Genomic DNA, 20,922 nt, shown 5'->3' on the forward strand with positions numbered 1-20,922 from the left:
TGAGGAACATACCATGAAACACGTTAAACTTATTATTTCTCCATTGTCATTAAAGTAGTGTTTCGATATATTTGTTTGGGCTTGGAGAATATTGTAATGAATTCAAATTCGTAAAATATATTTTAAATGTATAAAAAATATTTATATTATTTGGGTTGTTGATAAGTCAAAAATGTTACTGACATAATATGTTTAAACCGAAGATCTCAATTAACTCAAGGACGATTAATTAGGTTTTAATAAAATTTCAGTCCCCCATTGAAATTGCTACTCTAGAATTAGGTTACAAGTGACAAAAGTTAAAAGCAAAAATATACTAATAAATTTCAAAACACTTATTAGTTTTAAAATAAAACCAAATAACAGCGCTAGTAGATTTAGACCGAATGAAACTATAATCAAAGTCGAAACACCTAATAAGTTTGTAGTAATTTTGAAATAATGAACTAGAAGAACCTTTGATTCTTGTTTTCCATCTCATATTCATTGATTTCATGGCAGAAATCATGGGAGAAATCAGGAGGAAGCATTTGATGAAACGCATGCGGCATCATCAGCTGTTGTCGCTGGTTATAAGAAGTGGCCACCTCCGCTGGCTGCATGGATGGAGCACCATTGAGCCAAGTTCCCATTCCTGCCTTCGGTTCCTTGAGCATCGCATAGTTTTGCATGGCACTTGACATGCTCGGATCATGAATGACCTGAATCGATGACACCGGATCGAACAGTACGTCGTTGTTCGGCATCCCGTATATCTGATCGTGGTGAACGAAAAACGGAGGCGGAGGGTTGTACATCACGTTGTTCGGAATGCTGCCGTTGCTGCTAGATGGAATCCCTGATCGGACTCCGAAATCAAGATCATTATTCATCATCGACATCCTCAGCGATTTGTCGTTGGGATTCAGGCTAAGGGAAAGCTTTACCAATGCTTCATCAGCAGGGGAAAGGGATGGTCCATGTATGTCGATAGATTTAGCAGGGAGAGGAGGCTGCTCCCCGATAAACCCGAACTCTGAGTTCTTTCGAGAAAAGGCTTGGATGGCATGAACATTGATGTGATTATCCGAGAGGTTTCGGTTCCAAGGGTGTAAGACTGCTGCAGGGATGTTGAAATTATCAGAAGGGCTCGGCCTCAATCGAGCATCGAGACTACCTAGTATACTCATTGATTCAGATTGCAGCGACTTATGCTTATCACCTCCCTTCATCAACATGATCTTCCTCTTAACAACTTCAATGTTCGAATCAAGTTTAGCAAGACACGACATGATCTGTTCGGGGGAGAAATTGTCGATACGGTCATCCCATGTCGGAAACTTCGCTTTGAAATTGGCTTTGCACACTTGGGCGACCTCGTCGCGATCCCGTCTCCTGCGCATGTCTAAAAAATGGGAAATACTGAAGGTCCTCTTTTGCGAACCCGAAGCAGCCACAGTTTGCTTGTATCTGTGGATGGTGCCATCAACCCGGATAGGATCCGAAGGCCAAACTTCGACATTAGGAGGATCCTCTTTCAACTCAGGTGTGAAGATGATCATGCATACGTCCACATCACAAAGAACTGAGAATTCATAAGCCTTCTTTTTCAGGCTCTGCAATCTCTTCTTTAGTGTTGCAGCTCGAGTCTTCTCCTTCTCTATAAGTTTCATTCTCAATTTTCTACGAGCCATATATCTGACAGTACCATAACCATGAAATCAACTTATAAAAAGACAACTGATCCTACACTGAATCATATTCCATCATTAAAAAACGAATTTTGACCATGAATGTTCATATATTCCGAGGTGTCATCATTGTTTAAACTTTAAATCTAATTAACTGTAACACACGAGATTAGAACAGAACAATAGAAGTCAAAACGATAAAGTTAGTTTGATTAATCATAAAAATAAAGAGAGGTGGCTCACCTTAGATTTCCGACTAGCCTGTTTATGAAATACCTTAATAATGAACAAAATAATAAACATGGAGCTTCTCTTAATCTTTTATAAATGCGAGAAAAGAGATTTTATTCTCATTAATTTCAATAAAGGGTGTTGATTCTTGATTCAGAAAAATTAGGAAATTATATGATTCTTGATATGATCGGACCATTGTTTGACATCAAAGCATTCATAAATGCAATCTATCTTTTAGGTGTTTCCTTTTTCCTATATTTTATAAGATAATAATAAATCTAGTTGATGAGATTTCATTACTTTAAAGATTTTTTTTAAAAAGTCTCTTTTTTGTATGCATTTATTATTTTTATTAAAAAGGTTAATTTTATTAAAAAAAATTTAAAAAAATAACATACACCATCATTTAATAAAATATTTAAATTTATTACTATTATAAAGAACCATAGAATTAAATGTATTTATCTTAATTATTTGAATGTACAGATAAACTCATGTAACCCTAGAATTATGTTAATTATTTGAATTAATTAATAAATAAAAACTAACATCGTCGAAACTTATATTATAGATGTGCCAGAAAATTTTCTTTACTAGCGAGTATCAAGAGTTTAATGTAATTTTTATATGTGATTTAAGTATTTGGTCAAAAAATAATTTTAGGAGACATTGTTATAGGTGATTGTGATAATTTATTAGTGTTATGACTTAATATAAAAAAATTACATTTAATTTAAGTACGATGAATTTTATTTTTAATAATAAAAATTAAAAAATATCATATTTTTAAAGAATAAAATATTTGGGGTTTCTAGTAACTATAGCCTTCAGCAGTGAAGCAGCGGCCTCTACAATACTTGGCTCCCCATATAGCATAGCCTTTTTAGGAAAAAGAAAAAGAAAAGAAGTCTCCATTCAACTTCCAATTTGCACTATCAGCAAGGCATGACTAAATTATCAATTAAATATGGCATATGGCACCTGAGCAATACGTGGAATGCAATGTGGACTTGACAAAATCCATTTTACCCTTGGAGTTGGGGTAACCATCTCACCAGCATCATCTAAGTCTGAATGTGCCGAAACCATGCTATGTAACACAGACAAGGCCGCCTCTCCTACCTGCAAATAGGATTGTCAATTAGAAGGCATCAAGAAAGGGTAAAGATAAGGTTGGGCCTCTAGAGATGTCTATGATTATAAGACCACAGGAAACCAACATTTAATAGATGTGAGATAATACCAATTAACAGTTTATACCACAAAATATGTTCGATCATGCGATTCCAATGTTTCCCAAACCATTAGACAATGCACAGAGATACAGCACTCAAGAAACTAAAGTGCAAGCAACAGATAAAGTATTGCACCTTCAACAAAGCCTTAAACAAGTCTAGTACAAAATATCCGATGCTGGGTTCTTAAACTACAGATGAAGGAATCCAAACATGATTTCATATACTAATTTGCTCCAATTTCCAGAAAAAGGGAATAAAAAACTCAACAGACGAGAACAATCAGCTGAAGAAATTCGGATTTTCAAGTACTTGATTAATGCAGGTCAGCATGACAATGAGAAAACAATACCTGAGTTGCTGTAAGGACAGGGAATCCGAACAGATAGTGCCCAACGAAGTTCACGAATATCTCGTAATCTCTTCCGGTCCATCATCCCAGAAGCCCAACACCTTGTTGTCCAAACAACACCTTCTCTAACGGTCCAGCCTCTTCACCATATTTGTCAGCATACATCCATTCCTTAAGTGGCTCCATAAAATCAGTAGCAGCTATCAAATTCGATTGCAAAGGGATAGCAGTCCTCTCTGAAGCTTCATGAACCATTGTTAGTAAATCAACAGCTAGTACATACCCTCCCAGTATAACACAAGATTCCATACTAAAACCTGCAAATATGTAAACAGAGAGTTGATATTACTTTGGAAACTATCAAGATTAGACTCAAAAACAACATCTGAGAAAGAACAAGCCAACTCCATCTCTTGCGTCTATCACAAATTTTATATAGAAACACTTACAGTAGAAAACATGTATCAAACCAAAATATATTAGTAAAGATACCTTCAAAAGAAGTAGCAGACGGTGTTTCAAAGCTCTATCATCAGTCCGGTCCAAGAGAACTGTGATATGTGCAGTCCCTTCAAAAGGACCTATTATTATATTGCAATGTTGCTCATACACAATTGACATAGCCCTTGCACAAAGCTCCCTGACTGAAGATCCTCCACCTCCTCCAAAGCCATCTAATCTTCCCATATCGCACCAATCATCAGACGAACCCAGCTCATCCGAAAAAGCACCACCTACTGCGAGGCCTATGTCAGCATCACATAAAAACCGGTGATAGAGTGCTCTGAAGAAACCAACAGGATTTTGAAGTGGAAAATCCTGTGCCCTGCCACTACTACCACTCTCAAGCAACAAGCGGAGATAATATTGACCAACACACACATCCTTGGACAAACTACGATAACTGACAGAGAACTCATAATAGTTCCAAGAGATCCTTGGAACACTATCTTGGCCACTCCTACTCTCTACTATAGCACCTCCAGGAACAATATCTTCAGTGCATTCCTTCTCAACATCCAACTTATGAGCCTCAGCTTGCAAAGCCTCCCTCAGTTCTTGCCTAGTACGCTCATTCCATATCAAATCTGCACGGTTATGATCAAGACTGAAAACCCGCCAGAATTCAGGCCAATTTCAAAGTAGGCAACCAGAACCAACAGCTGTGTTCTCCACTACCACCTGAGCAGGTGTTGGAAGACCAGTGTTACGTGACCCAACTACATTGCTGTTGGAATCAACGATTTGAAGAATTTATTTCTGATGTGCCATGCACATTCGCTGATGGGGCATCAATGGACGAGACAAAACAGAATGGCCATTTTGTGAAATTCCTGTGGAGCATGTATCACTGGTCAAACTTTCCATGGTGTGAGCAGCAGAAGATTGGTTTGAAACTTGACTGGAATTATGGTCTATGGTAGATTTCTGGTAGTTTTCTGCCACTTTATGGTAACCAGTGTTCATCTGCCTGACAGCATCACCAGCCTCATAACTATTAACAGAAGAAAAGGGTTGCTCTTGCGATGAAATCCCCTGCCCTGTCCGATCTCTCCTACGCTTAAGTAAGCGACACCGCGTTTTGCTGGTTAATTATCCTTCTTGACTTGAATCTTCAAGTACTCCATCAGGATATGTGTGCAAATAAGCAACCAGTTATGGGGGAAATACTCTAGAGCTGGTTGGTAGGAATCTGCCCATAAAGCAACAAGCTGTCGACTAACCTCAAGCCGCTCACAAGCAGAAAGGAAAAATGCATGTAATAAATGCCTCAATAGAGCACCATCGCGTAAAGAAGCCTCCTGCATTGACTCAGCGGCAATTGCATCTTCTTCAGCAATAGTACACATTATCACAGCAACATTTTCCCTGACACTCTCTGCAGGATGGCCAAACAAAGCAAATAAACTGCACTTCAAACCAGCTACTTGTGGCAACAGCTCAACAAAAACTTTGTATTGTAGTTTCACCATGGATCACATATCATAGCCTTCAGAACTTCAAAAAAAGCCATGGAAAGTAAAGGCGACACAGACGTTGATTTCAATCTGTTGACAAGGATAACAACATAACCCTGTTGAGAGAACAATACAGATTTGGTATGCATAATTGTGGCATGTTGCTCCCCTTTAGAATCTGTTAGAAGATTTGTATCCCCAGGACCACCTCCAATGAGTGATGCAACAAGCCCTGCTGCTTCAGCAGCTACACCCTCAGATCCATTTCTAAGTAAGCCCATTATTCTTCCAAAGGCAGCAGGAAAAGACATGATATGAGAAGCAGTACTTTTGGAAGCTAGCAATCTACGTAAACATGCAACAAAGCCCATAACTGTTGCGGCAGCTTTAGGCGAAGGAGGAGGCAGGGGAGGGGACTCTGGAGGAAGATTTGGGGTTGTTGGAAGCATTGTAACCAAGGCCATCACAGTAACCTTAGGTACTTTTTTTGATAGAAAGTAACCTTAGGTACTTCAATATTAGGAGGCACTCCGCATATGGAATGCAAACATTGAACTCCCTTATTCTATGCCATAGCTTAGCTCTTGAACCAGGAATAGAACCACCTTCAGCAACAGCATCTTTGGCAGCAGCAGACAAGTGTTTCAAATGCATGGACGCACTTTCCACATCAAGAAGAGCGGGCTGTTGCCCAAATTGCAAAGTAACTGTTCCACAAGGTGGATCAATGCGATGATCGGGCATTGTCAACCTTGGTAAAACAGGTACAGGAAGCTGACCCTGGACAACCCGGATGTCAACCAAACCACATTAACAATTTAATTTGTCAAGCACTAATAGAACTTACAGCCATAGATAAAAATAGCAAGTATGATATGTAAAGAAAAGAAACCCTGTTTGTGTACTATATAGAGGACATTGACCTACTTCTATTTGCAACACATCACAAATTGCAGCAAGTAAATTATCTCATGAGGTGCTTGCATAGGCCTGCAAGTCATGGATTACATGTTAGTTGCATACCATAAACAATTAAGCTTTTGAACCAAAAACTTATTCTCACATGGATAGGGCACCCATCATTGAATTCAATTGCAAACATCTGGGGCTCCTCTGCAAATAGAACAAGGGAGCTCAGTGACGATAAAGGACAAACAATAAAAAACTGCACACATCTAAGGAAGATTCTCAGCATTTGATAATTCCTAGTTCAGAAAATTGCTTGAAAGATTAAGCCTTTAACATTAACCTCTCGATTGCCTCTATGTGTTGAACTAACATTTCAACAATTTTATTGCTTTTATGAGATGGAGGCAGTAAACTCTCACTGCACTTTACGTTATTCAAAGATGTATCTTCTATTCTAAATTTCTAATCCATTTTGAATTTACAATAGCAGTAATTTCGCAGCAACATTGTCCAACATAAAGATATTGACTTGTTGTTAAAATAATTAAGGAACAGTTACAAGTTACCATAGTTTGCCTTTGGTTTTCAACATATTAGCAAGGATGGCCATATCTAGCATTCAGTCAGCCTCATTTCAAGGGTAATTTTCAATTATAACTCCAGTTGGAGCAATGGTTGAAGTCAATTATGTGTAACACAGATGAAGTGTTAAGTCAAGTTATGCAACCAGTAAATAGCATCTACTCAATAAACTTTTATTGGAGGATGAAGGTCGTTAGCTTACTTCATAATTATCTAGCCGCCTTTCAAGAAGGGAGGCTTTTGTGAGGATGAGTTGACGAGAGACAGCATTCCCATGCTGTCCAAGTCCTCCTTTTGGGCCAACACTGAAACTCAATCCAGGAACATTTAAAGTTCCACGAGCAGCAGAACGCAATCTTGTCACAAACCAACCTCCGCAAGGGGTTTCTGCTGCTCCAACAGCTTCTTTGGCTGCAATTTTTTGTGGTTGCATATTAATGAAAGAAACACCAAAAGAATTACAACCAAGAAAGAGAAGCAGAAAAAAAGGGATAAAGAGAAAGTTAAAGTGTAAAAACAGAAGGAAGTTCTTTTTATTAAATTACCTCTTTGCTTTATATACTCTGTTGCGGTGAGAGATTGTGACATATCTACAGAAAGTGACACTCCAACCATCGACTTCGCAGCCTTAGTCTGCAAAATTTGTTTAAAATTAATTATCAATGTAAAATATTTAGTAAAAGAAACCATGGTTGAAATTGAAAACAAATTCATTGAACAGGAAGAATTCCAAGAGAAGTGGAAACATGAATTTTGAAGAATAGGTTTGAATTTGGATTCTTGTATGGAAACAAACACGCACAGAGAGAGAGAGAGAGAGAGTTTGTCTGAAGTGAGGTAAAAAAGTTACCTGAAAACTAGTTAAAACTCGGTGCATGCATGTACTTGAGAGGGTATACGCAGCCGAATTTCAAGTTTCCTAAATTATTAAGAGATTTGACAATTGACATTCAATATTAATATAAATCTACCTAGTCCATGACTATGAAAGTAATAAAGAAAACCATTATGAATTCTATCTCCTATATTTGTACTAATTCAAGATCCATCTCCCTTTGTTCTTTCAAGTTTACAAATGCAAAAAAAAATGATGAAAGTACATTAAAGATATTGTCAATACCAGATTCGAAATGATAGCAGAATTTGTGGTCCCTGAAGCAGCTTGAAAAGCTTTATATTTCCTTCCATATAGAGGACGAAGAATGAAACCACCATGATCAACGATTTTCTTCCCATAAGCATCTGAGAGTAGAACAATGGCCGGGGAAGACATGTCTCTAAAATCTAAGCACCAGCGAGGATCTCCAGATTTCAAATCAATAAGTTCAACCCCAACATATGTGACCTTCAATTTCTGAACGGACAAGCAAATGTTAGAAGCTTGAACAGGCAATTCAATACATAAATTCAAGGCAACCACTAGTAATTAATCAGAGAGCATAGACAGTTATAAGACTACCAGTGCATTCTGCTATTTAGAAATACAACATATCTACAACCAGTTAAGTTCATGCACATTCTCAGAAACAATCCAATTTCAATTACCAAAATCTCAAATCTCAAATCACAATAGTCAGATCTTTAATTTTTTTCTTTATTAAATACAAGTCTTGAATCTTAATATCTCCGTTCTCTTTATCGAATTTTTAACACTCAAAATGTCTGACTCAAGTCCCAATAATTCCTAATACTCTACAACGAGTCAACAACTATAAACTAAAATGTCATTAGCACTTCTACCTTAAACCCTTTCAACAAATAATTACTAAATATAACCCAATAACTGCATTAAATACTAAAAATCATAACAAACAACTAATGTCCCTCATAATAATAGTAGTAATAATAATAAACAGCGAATAATTTAAATCTTAGCCAATTTTAATTCTTTAAAGTTTAATCAGCTTCTATTTTTATCTTTGCATCAATTCTGCCTTAATTCAGAGTTTATTCTATTGACTTTTAAAATGCCGACGTAAAAAGAACTTGAATTACATTTTAAGAACGAAAGCTGATAAGAGCAAATTCAAGAAATTAGCAACTAGTTTCATTAGAACTCCATACTTAGACCTTTACGTAGTCAAACAACAAATGCAAGAGCAAAACTTACAAAGAGGGCCCATTCGGCATGGCGTCTCCGTATAAGCAACACCGGGAACTCCGCCACTGGTCCTACCGGTTCCACCTAATTCTATGCAAGTCAGTTAAAATGCTCGCCCGATACGGCGACGAGAACTTTGTCGTCTTAAATTTCCCTTTACAATCGGTCGTCACGCTCATATTAAACTCAGGAGAATTATCATCCGTCCCTACAATCGGCATGGCGGATTCGAAATCGATCGAGACATCGTAAGAATTCGTTACGGACAAAGTCGACGGATCGAGCGTGATGATCGCGTCGTCAGAAATACAAAGGATTCGCTTATAACGACCGCGCCACGAGTGCTTGATGACGAAATAACGGGCAATGTACTCGGGCTCTTCATGGGAAGGAGGTGTCGCGTTTGACAGACGGTGTTGGTCCATGGAAGAAGCGGGTCGGGCGGAAGGTAAGGGGCGGATTGTTACGGAGTCGAGGTACTGAGGAATTGGCGAGGAGGTGCATTGTTGAGGCGGAGGAAGGTTCAGAGTCCCCAACGTAGAGCAGAAGGGGTACGTTGAGACAATGACTGATCCGCCCTCAACTCCTAACCGAATTCACGAGATCTGCCACTCAAGCCAGTTTCTTTTTTCCAGTTATCGAATCAATTCTAAGATACCGATTAAGAAAACGTTGATCGAAAGGTCAATCAAAAACGAAATTAAATTGGATTGAAACAGAAATGGGGAATAAAAGCATAGAGAGAATGAACGGCTTAGATAATAGATCACCAAAATAATTCCATTGCAGTTGGGTCGAGTCGGGTCTTGGCCTAAAAGCTCTTTAATCTGTTTACCCGCTCCGGTTTGGAAATCTATTTAGTTCATCAACGCCACACCGATTAGTTAATTAAAAATAATAAAAAATACCAAATTTATTCATGATGTGAGATTTTTTTAAAATAATCATTCAAAATAACATTAAGGCTTAATACAAAAAAATTATCTAAATTGTCTAAAAAAAATTAGTTAAAAAATTGATGTCTAGTGTTTTCTCAATTAAAATTTTAAGTGTCCACCATTATATATTTTTTTAAATAATAAAAATATTATTTTTTAATAAAAATAAAAAACTTAATTTATTAACAAAAGAACCTCAAACTTTTAATGAAATCATAATTTTTTTTAAAAAAACTAAAATATTTTGTTTCAACCCGTTACCATGGTGGAATGTCGGATGAGCACCGACGGAGCGTCAACGAGGATGAGTTTTGAACGGTGGTTCAAATAGTGGTGATGGCGTGGCACAACGACAATGGCTTAAAATCTGACGAACCTTCGAACGCTTCTCCACGACAAACGATAGTAGTTTGCGAAAGGTCAACGAAAATTTGATCGAGAATCGACAGTGGTCCTAACGATGGTGACAGTGATAGCCACCGCCGGCCAACAACCATGAAAGAGGGGGAAGGGGGAAGGGAGAACGGGAGAAGGGGTGGGGAAGAAAAGGTGGGGAACCGGGGGCTGTGATGTGGAGATGTTTTTTTCAATAAAAAGAAATTATTTTTAAATTTTTTTAAAATAAATTCTCAAAATTATCAAGACTCGCACGTATCACTTAACAGTCAAAATTTAACGGCCGTTACAGTCCAGACACCTAAAAAATGCTCCGATAAAAACGTTAGGCATCTAATTTTTGTGAAAAATTATTTAGTCACTAAAACATTTTTCGATGAGAAATTAAGGTACTTAATTTTATATTAAGCCTAACATTAATTATGGAAAACAATGCAGAAGTCTTTGTTACCAAATGATAGAAATAATAATAATAATAATAAAATAAAAATTAATGAAAATAATGACATATCAAAATCAAACACTATATAATTCAGTTATTAGTTTGCTTCGTAATAACAGAACTATAACAAACGATCAACTGAAAAACTTGAATGTTAATGTACTAAAAAGTACATGCCTGCATTAGTTATCACAAAGATCCACTTCATACAGAAACAGAGTAACTTAAAAAAAAACGCTATAGTTTTAAAAACATGGCTGACCAATAATCAAGACGAAGAAAGTTTGGAGGAACTGTCAAAAGTGGTTCCAACATGCTGAATGACAAAGCCATAGATTTTCCTCTTCAACTTCCCAACCTTTTCTATCAAGGCCTCATCCCCGTTCGATACTGCCCTATCTAACCAATCATTGACCCGTTTCAACTGTGATAAGACGCCTGCAATGGAGCCACAGTCCAACGGTAATGCTTTACTACCACCAGATGCACTCTCTCCGAGAATCCGGAAACCGGCATCCAAGGACTCCTCAATGAACCGAAGAAACCATACTTCCATCTCGGACTTCAAGTTCAGTGCAAAACACACCGTCTCTTTCATTCCCTGACCCCTGGCCCACATTGTAGCAGTAGGTTCCTGCTTTGGCAATGAATCAGCTTTGAGTTGGTTTATGGGTGAAGCATGATGAGGTTGCACTTTGGACAAACTCCTCTGCAGAGGTGATGGAGATTCATTGTTTTGGGGGCTTAGAAGGGAGACTATCTCAAGATCAGTAGCCAGTGCAGCTTCAACCCATAGAGAAGATTTCGAGTGTTCCACAAAGGAATTTTCAGTGTCAGAGTTGTGGCTTGCTGCAACAGTCTCAGCAATTCCAGTATACTCCACAACATCTTCGTAGATCAATAAAAATTTGTCAATGGTGGGCAAAGGATTTCCAGCCTTCGATTTAGAGGAGAGTTCAGAAAACATGCTGGAAAATACAGGGGACACAAAATTAGGCCTGTAGAAGTTTGTTGAGGAAATATGATGCATGAGTTATTGATGCTCAAATAAATTAAGGTAATAAATCTGAGTTTCTGACCATATGAGATGCCAAATAAATATTGACTCTCAAGTTATTTGTCACATCATTTACATGCTCAACATTGCAACACTTAATGTTTCATGCATATGCATTTTAGCATGAATTCAAACCTTAAATTCCTGATAACAGACTCGGTAGCAATGGCCTCTTCCAATGCCTCTGCTGCAGCTTTGGAGGCAAGAACTCTCCTTTGCATAGCCTCCTGCATTCAGACGAAGTATTGAAAATACAAAACCAGTTCGCAAGACTTTAGCTTTGCTTATTTCTAGGATTAATCAGCTACATTACAAATCAATATTTCAGATAATGGAATATTTTGTTTCCATTTCATCTCTGTTAATCATTAGATAAAGTATTTATAATGTTCTAGTTCACATAGTTCATGTACTACACTAGTTCAATGATGGTGATGCTAGTTCTTGTACACAAAAACATGGTAGCTACCAGCTTATATATGTTTACAATGGAAGTTCAATATCATTGAGACCTTCGAATAAGGAAGACTGGGTAGTGATTTGATCTTGTTTACCCAACGTTGAAGATAAATAAATGAATTTAAAATCATGATAAATGCATCACATCATCTTTGTCAATTTAGAGTAGAAGATACAGTATAAAAACACGGCAATTTAAATAAGAAATTCTGATCATACAAAAGCAGTAAAGCACTATATTAAATGGGTAACAAACAAAAAAGCACAGCACATGGATTTGCATTTTTAAAGGTAAAGAATGGTTTGATTATCTTCTTGATAATTCCTACACTGTCCCATACCTTTCCAAGCTTTGCAAGGTTAGCAGAAATGGTATCCCATGGAACACTGCCATCAGTCCATTTCTTTTCATGGAGGGTGATTCCCGCTGCCCCACTAGCACATGTTGGTTTCTCTGGGGCCGAACCATCTTCGGGTGGGCTGGCATTTGTTTTCTCGGTGCTGGAAGAATGTTCGTCATTGGATTTCTGACTATGTACATCACTTAAACGTCTTGAAATGGCCGCCTGGAGAAAATCATGTCAAAAATCCAGAAGCTAACTAGATGCAGAACTGCACATATAACTCAATTTCTCAGGACAAATCTGTTGTATAAAAATTTGGTATTCTCATTCTTGCTTCCTCAAAGGCTAGCATAAATTTCTTAAAGCCAACTGTGGGATATTTCAGTTGAAGTTGACATAAGAATAACAAGATTATCCCAAACTCAAATTGCATATCAACTTCGAATTCCTCAAATTTGTTTTCTTTGTGGAATTTGGTGTTTAATTAATCAAGCAAGCAAATTAAGAAAATGATTTATTTACCTGAGTCCGCAAAATTGCTTGCAGATCCGGTTTAGACTTGACAGAAGCTTTCTCCTTGTGCTCTCCTGAACCTTTCTCCAGCTGCTCATCCCAGCCCTTCCTACTACTCTTTGTCGACCCCACCAAAGCTTCGGACACCTTTGAAATCCCAGCAACAATAGTTGCCATCTTCTTCTTCGAATCCCCAACAGCCGGCGAAACCTTAAATGACCCTGATAACCTCCTCCCTGGAGAAAGTGAGGCTCTTCGAGCACTTGGTGATGCCTGCTTCCTTCCGTTAGGCGAAGGTTGCCTATACCTCGACGGTACTATGATGGCCGACTCTCTCGCCACTTTCCTATTCTCTTCCTTGGCTGCTACCAAGCTTGGCACCACGCATTTTGATGGTACAGGAGACGCAGATCTCTTACCTTTCCCCGCCGGAGATGGATCTCTTTGCACAACCGCCACATTGGTCTTCTTAACAGCTGAACCAGAACGTTTGGCGGTGGCCGGTGACGAAAACCTCTGTGGAAGCTTTTCTGAAACCTTGAATTCGCACTCCAAATTCTCATTAACTCTAACATTACCTTTAGGAGCAAGAGGTTGCCTTCCTTTTGAATTTTCAGTTATTGAATCCTTGTTTTCAGTTGAAGTTTGTTGTTGATCAAATTTCTTATTAGACAAGTAAACAGCAATGGGATCCATGGAGTATTCGGATTCGGAAACGGGTTGTATAACGAAATCCCTTTTGGAAGACGAAATTCGGGCGATTAGAGGGTCAGGGGAGCCAACGAAAGGATGACGACCTGCAATGGGGCGTATGCCGGAGACACGTGGCACGGGAGAGTCAAAGTGGAAGCGATCTACGTAGACGAACTGGCCCAGCTGGAGGCGGTTGGAGAGGATTAATTCAGTGTCGCGCTCGGAGAGGGAGACGTAAGTGGAGTTGAGGGAATCGGAGAGTTGAACGTAGAAACCATGGTTGGGCCAGAGGTCGGAGCCGGCAAGAGCTGGGACAATACCAATTACTTGGAGGAGGGCAGATCGATGGTCGCCGGTGACGCGCGTTGCAGAGTTCATGGACTGGAGGAGCTTTAGGAGAATCCCTGGGTTAAGCGAAGCCATAGCAAGAGAGAGGGGTGAGGGGCTGGTCGGGGAAGGGGGAGGGGGAGGGGGAGGGTAAAGAAGAGGAAAGGGGGGATTCAACCGTTAGGAGAAACCAAATTCAAATTTAAAAGCCCGCTAATATTATTTTTTTTTATTTCTTTTCCTATTGTTTGAATTCATGTGGGACCTGATCTTGTCACAAATCTGAAAGCTGTACTCTACCGTTAAGCTATTTTCATTTTCTATATTTTCAGACGAGAAGAGACAGAAATGAGTTAAATAAAACTCGAAATGAACCAAAAAATTGAAAATTTTACTTAATTTGATATTTAAAAAATAATTAATTTAGTTTAACTCATTATTTCATAAGATTAATTAAAAAATTAAATACAATTTGAATAACTCAAAATTTTTAATAAGTAATAGATATATTTTTAAATTCGGGTCAAGTTCTTAAATTTTATATTACATATGAAAAAACATGAAAATGTATGTATATATATGTATATAAATTAAATCATATATGAGCACGAACCAACTTATCTTAATAGTTAAAGAAATTGTTGTTCTTCTTAGAGGTCACTGATTCGAACAACAACGACTGCATTAGGTTGATTGAGTGTTCATGTTAAATGATAGAGAATATTTAAAATAGATATTACTTTGTAATCATCACCTTAGTTTAATAAAAAAAATATATCCTATATGATCATTAAAATTTGTTTACATTTAAATAAACTATTATTATAATATTATAAATATTTACAGTTAAATTTAGATAAAAACTTAAATAACTCAACTTCACTCGATTTTTTTAAACTCGATTCAATTGGAAAAAATTAAGTAAAATTTAAGTTGTAGAATAAAATCGTCAACTTAACTAAAAAAATTATTTAACTAGACTTAATTGAATGTTTACTCTAACTACGAACAGACAATATCATAATATTAAAGTGCGTGACATAAAAATATGCATCCAGTATTTCATTAAATAATTGTTTTGTATTTTTATACATTTATTATTTAATGTTTTAATTTTTTATTATAATATTTTTATTAAAAAAATTATTAATTATTTAATGTGTTTTATTGATTGGATTGAGTCAAAAAAAAAGGAATGAACTGAAAGTGCAAGAGGGGTCGTGGGGGCAATCTCTTCTCTGTAAATTTTAAAATAGTATATATTTTAAATATTTATTATATTTTAATTGATAATTTGTTTTTTTTCTATAGTTTTATTTGAACTCTAATAAAATTTTAGAAATTTATCCCCTAGCATAAGATCATACATCCATCCTTAATTATATGAGATAAAATATTAACGTAACATATCTATGTATAAATAAATAATGATATAACACCCACAAATCATTAAAAATTATTAAACTAAATTTATTTTATTACTTTTTATTAAATTGATTCTACTCGATAAAATAATTATTTTACTCACGTGATAATATCATATCCTCATTTGCATATAAATATATATATAAATAACAATTCATTTCATTTGATTCTATCCAATCATTAAAACGTGTTCACAATTCATAAACTTTCATTTTTCAATAATAAAAGAATCATTTTATTAAAAAAAAAAAGCTATACATTTAAAATGCTTTAAAGAAAATAAAAATACTATAAATTATAATAAATTAAAGAATAAACTTCATTACAAAATTTGAATGAGATAATAAAAAAAAAGTTTAACGGCCACATATATACTGTAATAGATTAAATTTATCAACTTTACCACTATCGTATTTTCGTATTAATTTTACTCTCAAAATTATTAAATTTCATCAATATATATCTTTAATCGTCTTAACTAACATAGCCGTTGATATATGTTGATATGGAAGCGAACTATTTTCACCTTTCATATGTTAGTGATAACGTTTCTATTTGATGACGTGGTATTTGTAAAAAAATTATATTATCTAACCTATTAAAAATAAGTATTTTTAAAAAAATTCTCAGCAACCAAACAAAAACTTCTGATTTTCCCCTCCTTCAACAAACATCACGTCTTCAGAAACAAACCCAAATTTTACCTTTTTCCCTTCTATTCAATCTCGCAACAATCAAACATCGAAAAGGGGGCGTTCAAATGAATACTAAACGTCATCAGATCCCGCAAAACTTTGAATTATTGCATATGAAACTTAAAATATTTTTTTTAAGTTAAAAAACTATGAATTCTTGTCAAAAGAAAACTTGGAAGAACAACGAAGAACAATAAAAGGGGAGAAGGGTATTTACATATAAACTCTATAGGAAGCGAAATAGTTGGAGCTTGGCTTATTAGTGTTTGTTGAACACTTTTTAAGCCCCAGAAGTTCCCAAATTAACACAAACATGGTAGCTAAAGAAGTCTGAAATTTTGACTTCCTAACTGAAGCTCACACCTTCAAAAGCAAAAACAGAGAAAAAAACTAACTGAATCTTCAAAAATCAAGAAATATCCAAATTATATGTACCTTTGATCTTACGTTTCATTATCAGAATTCTGCATTTTTAGAAGCTAGAGACTTCAATCAGCTACACTCCAAATCTACCCCCCCCCATTAACACAAATATAGGTGTCGACGAAACCGAAGGCTCCGGTGACGAAGACAGAGATTTCGTTGTGAGAACGGATGCGGGCGGAGGAACGGACCCATTTTTTCCAAGTGGGTCTGCTCCAGTTGTTAATATGGAGAGAGCGACGAGATGGATCTTGAGGAAGGGGATCGATAGAATAAGATGAAGATCAAGGTCAAGAATGTTGTTGAGAAAAGTTGTGTGCTTTAACATCAAACAGGGATGTTCTTTCCAAGATTCAAAACATGGGTTTCTTTTGAAATTCAGGGGTTTTGGAGAAATAGGTAGTTCCGATTTGAAGATAATTTCAGTTTCTCTTTAGATTAAATGAAGAATGAGAATCTTTTGACACCTTCAATGGGTTTTGTCTTGTCGGTGGTTTCTTTTATTGGGTTTGTATTCTAAAGCTTTTTCCATGGCTTCCAAAAAGAAAGAAAGAAAGAAGGGAGATAAGAAGTAGTGAATTTCAGAGAGATGATGAAGAAGAAAAGTAAAACTATTTTTATTTATTTATGTGTAATAGGTTAGATAATATAAAAAATATTTATTTTTCTATAAATATCACATCATCAACTCTTATATAAGATGAAAACAGTCGGCATTCATATAAATATAAATTAATTGTTCTGTTAGTTAAGATGATTAAAGGTAGACGTTGATGAAATTAAACAATTTTAAAAATAAAAAATTAATGCAAAAATATGATATAGACAAAAATAATAAATTTAATCTACTACAAGAACAACTATGACCTTAAGCCTAAAAAAAGTAGTAGTATAGAAAATGTATAAGAAAAGAAAAAGAGGGAAACAATGACTATGAAAACCAACCACAATTAAGGTGCGTTTGGTTCATGAAATGTAAGATTACCAGTAAAAATAAAATATTACTAGAGAATAGGATTACTGAGAATGTTGTATTTTGTATTTAGTTGGTTTAGCATGAATGTAAGATTATTGTATTTGGTTAAAGGAATAAAAGATTATTGAAATGTAAATTTGATCAATTTGTCCTTATTATATATTTATTTTTTTAACAAGTTAAATTATACTATAAGATATTTATATATATATATATATTAAAAATTTTAAATTCATAAAATTTATATAATTTTTTTTAAAATTGAAAATATAAAAAAGTTTAATGAAAGGATAAAATTTTATTTTAACCCCTTAACTGCATATAAAATTTTAATTATAGATTTTTTTTGTAAATTTAAAATAGTTTAAAGATAAATTTGTAATTTAACCTTCGTAGAATTTTTATTATTCAATGACAGAAGAATGATATTTTTGAAGAAAAAAAAATTAAAAGGCATTTTAGTCCAAAACGCCGGTAATCTAACAACACCTAAGGGAAGGGAAGTAATGATAATCTCGGTAATATACCTCAAAAATCCACTGTTGGTAATAAAATATTATCGGGAATGAGATTACTGGCCAACCAAACGGGGGAATGTAGATTCCATTCCCCCCGTAATCCCACATTCCCCGAACCAAACACGCCCAGGGATAACAATCGGTTGAGTTATTGTCAATTCGACTCGACCTGAAAATATGTATATTTCACTAGAATTTGACTCGATTTGAAATTTTTATAACTTCCACTTGATTCAATATGACCCGAAAATTATATATATCATCCACACTACTCTAACTCGACCCAAATTTTTATAGTATAAATTTGACTCGTTCTGACCGGATCCGATAAAAAAATAATGATTTGATTAAAAAGTAATATTTTTTAAATAAAATTACATTATTATCATTGGTTCGAGTTGGATCGGATTTTTTTTTTACCCTCCAACCGAATCCAACCCACCTTGCTCTTTAAAAAATCCGGCCTGAACTCAATTAAAAAAAATCAAACTCTATCGAGTCGGAACTTATCAGATTTGGTTGAATTGTTATCCCTAACCGCAACTAAAGCAGTGAACCAGCTCTGATAAAGCCCAATACCAAGAGAAAGACCAACCCAACCCCCGTCATTTGGCAAGAGATTCTTTTGCCTAGAGCTCATAACGAGTAATAGGGAAAATCCTGGCATACGTATTTAACAAAAATTCCTATCTAATTTCAAGCATGTTCTTTCAGTGGTGGGGAGAATCAAGAAACATCTGAGGCGATCGATGATCCGTATTTGCAAACTCGTTCAGAAACCACCGTTGCTTAGTTCGTGAGCTGTTGTCTCCTACTATATGACACCTTACTGTTTTGGTGGTGAAGCACATATATACACGCACACGTATTCGGATTAATAGTCTGATATTTTTATTAATTCTACTTTTTTGTACAAATAAAAAAGAAAGAAAACAGAGTTGAAGAAGCAAAATATGTAATTTACACTCTGTTGCTCCTTTGGTTCTGGCATACAAATGAATGCTCTGCCTGCCCCTTAACCATTCTATTTAGAAAACCCAATGGACGATGGGATGCCTGGAAACGGAGTATTGTCATAGAACTCAATCTGAAATAGAATGGTCGTGCCAACACAAAAGCATGGAGACACAACGTCCCAAGATGTAAAACCGTGTCTTCTGTTGCTTAGCCTTCAACAAACAACGATTTCCGAAACTGGGTTGCCTAGGTGTCTGTGACCTGGATTTGGAGCTTGATATAAAGCAAGGATCACTCGACATGGCCGAATCTGAAGCTAAACTCTATTTCACAGGGGATTTGGTGCCTGCTTGATGATCCACTCTTCCGCTTTGGAATACTAACGCAAATGGCTGCTTACAGCTTTATATAAACATTTGACGGTTGTGGTCCCCATACCCTTATTTTAGATTATGTGTCATCGTCATTTCCTGGAACCTAACCTTCTTCTTTCTGTACTGACATTGTTGCCCCCGTGTTTTCTTCCTTTTGTATTACGAATTAAGGAAGCCAACCTTGGTAATATATTTTATACTTGTTTTTTTTAAATAATATCTTATACTTATTTTATTTCAATAATTTTATTAAAAATATATTTTTTAATTGAAAACTTCTGATAGTCTCTTAGGAAAAAAAACTTAGTTATTAATTAGTGTGTCATCTTTTTTTTCGTCTTTATTAATTGATAACTGCACTAATTTTAGTATTGATTGTCAATCATTTATATTTTTTATTGTCATTTTATTTTCTATATCAAATCTTTATTTTATTTTTTCCTTTGACTTTCAATAAGTTTATTTATATTGTACATTTTTATCTGCCTTTATGACATATTTTTCTAATGTCTTTTTGTATGTTTTTAGCTTTTTGGTCATTTTTTCATTTATCATTTTTCTTAGGGTTGATTTGGTATCTTCACCACTGATCAATATGACACTTATATGATATATTGTTGATATTCTTTGCTTTGGACCCTCAAATTGATTTCATATCCGATTTGCGTTCTTGAATAGCTTTTCACGCCACCCGAATCTGATTTGCAGTTTGTCGGTGGTCATTAAATAGTTTGATCCATTTTGTGGTTTATTTGCCGATGTCATCAAATATGTTTGTATCTATTTTTTTTTATATGTTTCTTGGTTAGATTTAATCTTTCCTTGTATGGTTATTATGTGATCTTCGTGTTTCTTGGTTAGATTTAATCTTTCTTTGTATGGTTCTTATGTGACCTTAAGTTATTAGTTTTGTTTTAATAATTATATGAAATTTTCTTAATTATGTGTTTAATTTACGATTGTGATTGTAAATATTTATTGTAATTTCGTATATTTCCTATTTAGAATAAAATTAATTATTTCTATCAAAAAATAATTTTTATTTGAAAGTGGAGAAATAACGCATGCATCAACGAAAATATTTCATAATAAATATTATTTTGTAAAAATATATAAAAAAACAAATATGTATTTTCTTTAAAAATAAGATGACCAAATACTAAGAGGAACATACTAGAAAATGACAAAATAGTAAATTTGGAAGAGAAAATATCTAATAAGGACGACATTTGATTACCGTCTATCCCCTACGTAGCATTCTTGTCGTCATTTTGCACGTGTTTTCCGTGGGGACCTAAACATCTAGAGGAAAATAAAAAATATTAATATAATTTATAAATCTAA

The 20,922-nt window shown here is 35.3% G+C and overlaps 3 protein-coding genes and 1 pseudogene across 3 annotated transcripts; all 4 read right to left on the reverse strand.

The window, feature by feature from the left end:
* Positions 1-446: 446 nt before the first annotated feature.
* Positions 447-1,673, reverse strand: LOC120166538 (agamous-like MADS-box protein AGL1). The gene has a single exon (XM_039175788.1). It carries the CDS (start codon positions 1,671-1,673, stop codon positions 447-449), a length of 1,227 nt encoding a protein of 408 aa, XP_039031719.1.
* Positions 1,674-2,721: 1,048 nt separating this feature from the next.
* LOC120166460 lies at positions 2,722-9,760 on the reverse strand (annotated as a pseudogene).
* A 1,259-nt stretch (positions 9,761-11,019) lies between these two features.
* LOC120166575 lies at positions 11,020-14,335 on the reverse strand. Its single transcript, XM_039175809.1, has 4 exons — positions 13,200-14,335; positions 12,675-12,899; positions 12,010-12,101; positions 11,020-11,785 (listed from the first exon to the last, which is right to left on the reverse strand). The coding sequence occupies exons 1-4, from the start codon at positions 14,304-14,306 to the stop codon at positions 11,086-11,088; spliced, it is 2,124 nt and encodes a 707-aa protein (XP_039031740.1). The 5' UTR covers positions 14,307-14,335; the 3' UTR covers positions 11,020-11,085.
* A 4,892-nt stretch (positions 14,336-19,227) lies between these two features.
* LOC120166581 lies at positions 19,228-19,567 on the reverse strand. Its single transcript, XM_039175817.1, has one exon. The coding sequence runs from the start codon at positions 19,504-19,506 to the stop codon at positions 19,330-19,332; it is 177 nt and encodes a 58-aa protein (XP_039031748.1). The 5' UTR covers positions 19,507-19,567; the 3' UTR covers positions 19,228-19,329.
* Between the last annotated feature and the right edge of the window lie 1,355 nt (positions 19,568-20,922).

Source organism: Hibiscus syriacus, unplaced genomic scaffold, assembly GCF_006381635.1.
Source record: "Hibiscus syriacus cultivar Baekdansim isolate YM2019G1 unplaced genomic scaffold, ASM638163v2 tig00111640_pilon, whole genome shotgun sequence".
Lineage (NCBI taxonomy): Eukaryota > Viridiplantae > Streptophyta > Magnoliopsida > Malvales > Malvaceae > Hibiscus > Hibiscus syriacus.

What these genes read in the sequence shown, in the direction of transcription:
- LOC120166538 (XM_039175788.1), bottom strand. Translation starts at nt 1,673, where the DNA reads ATGGCTCGTAGAAAATTGAGAATGAAACTTATAGAGAAGGAGAAGACT.
- LOC120166581 (XM_039175817.1), bottom strand. Translation starts at nt 19,506, where the DNA reads ATGTCGAGTGATCCTTGCTTTATATCAAGCTCCAAATCCAGGTCACAG.
- LOC120166575 (XM_039175809.1), bottom strand. Translation starts at nt 14,306, where the DNA reads ATGGCTTCGCTTAACCCAGGGATTCTCCTAAAGCTCCTCCAGTCCATG. An exon ending in AAGCAATTTTGCGGACTCAG is followed by an intron (nt 12,900 to 13,199) that starts GTAAATAAATCA and finishes GATTTTCTCCAG; the next exon opens with GCGGCCATTTCAAGACGTTT. An exon ending in ACCTTGCAAAGCTTGGAAAG is followed by an intron (nt 12,102 to 12,674) that starts GTATGGGACAGT and finishes GTCTGAATGCAG; the next exon opens with GAGGCTATGCAAAGGAGAGT.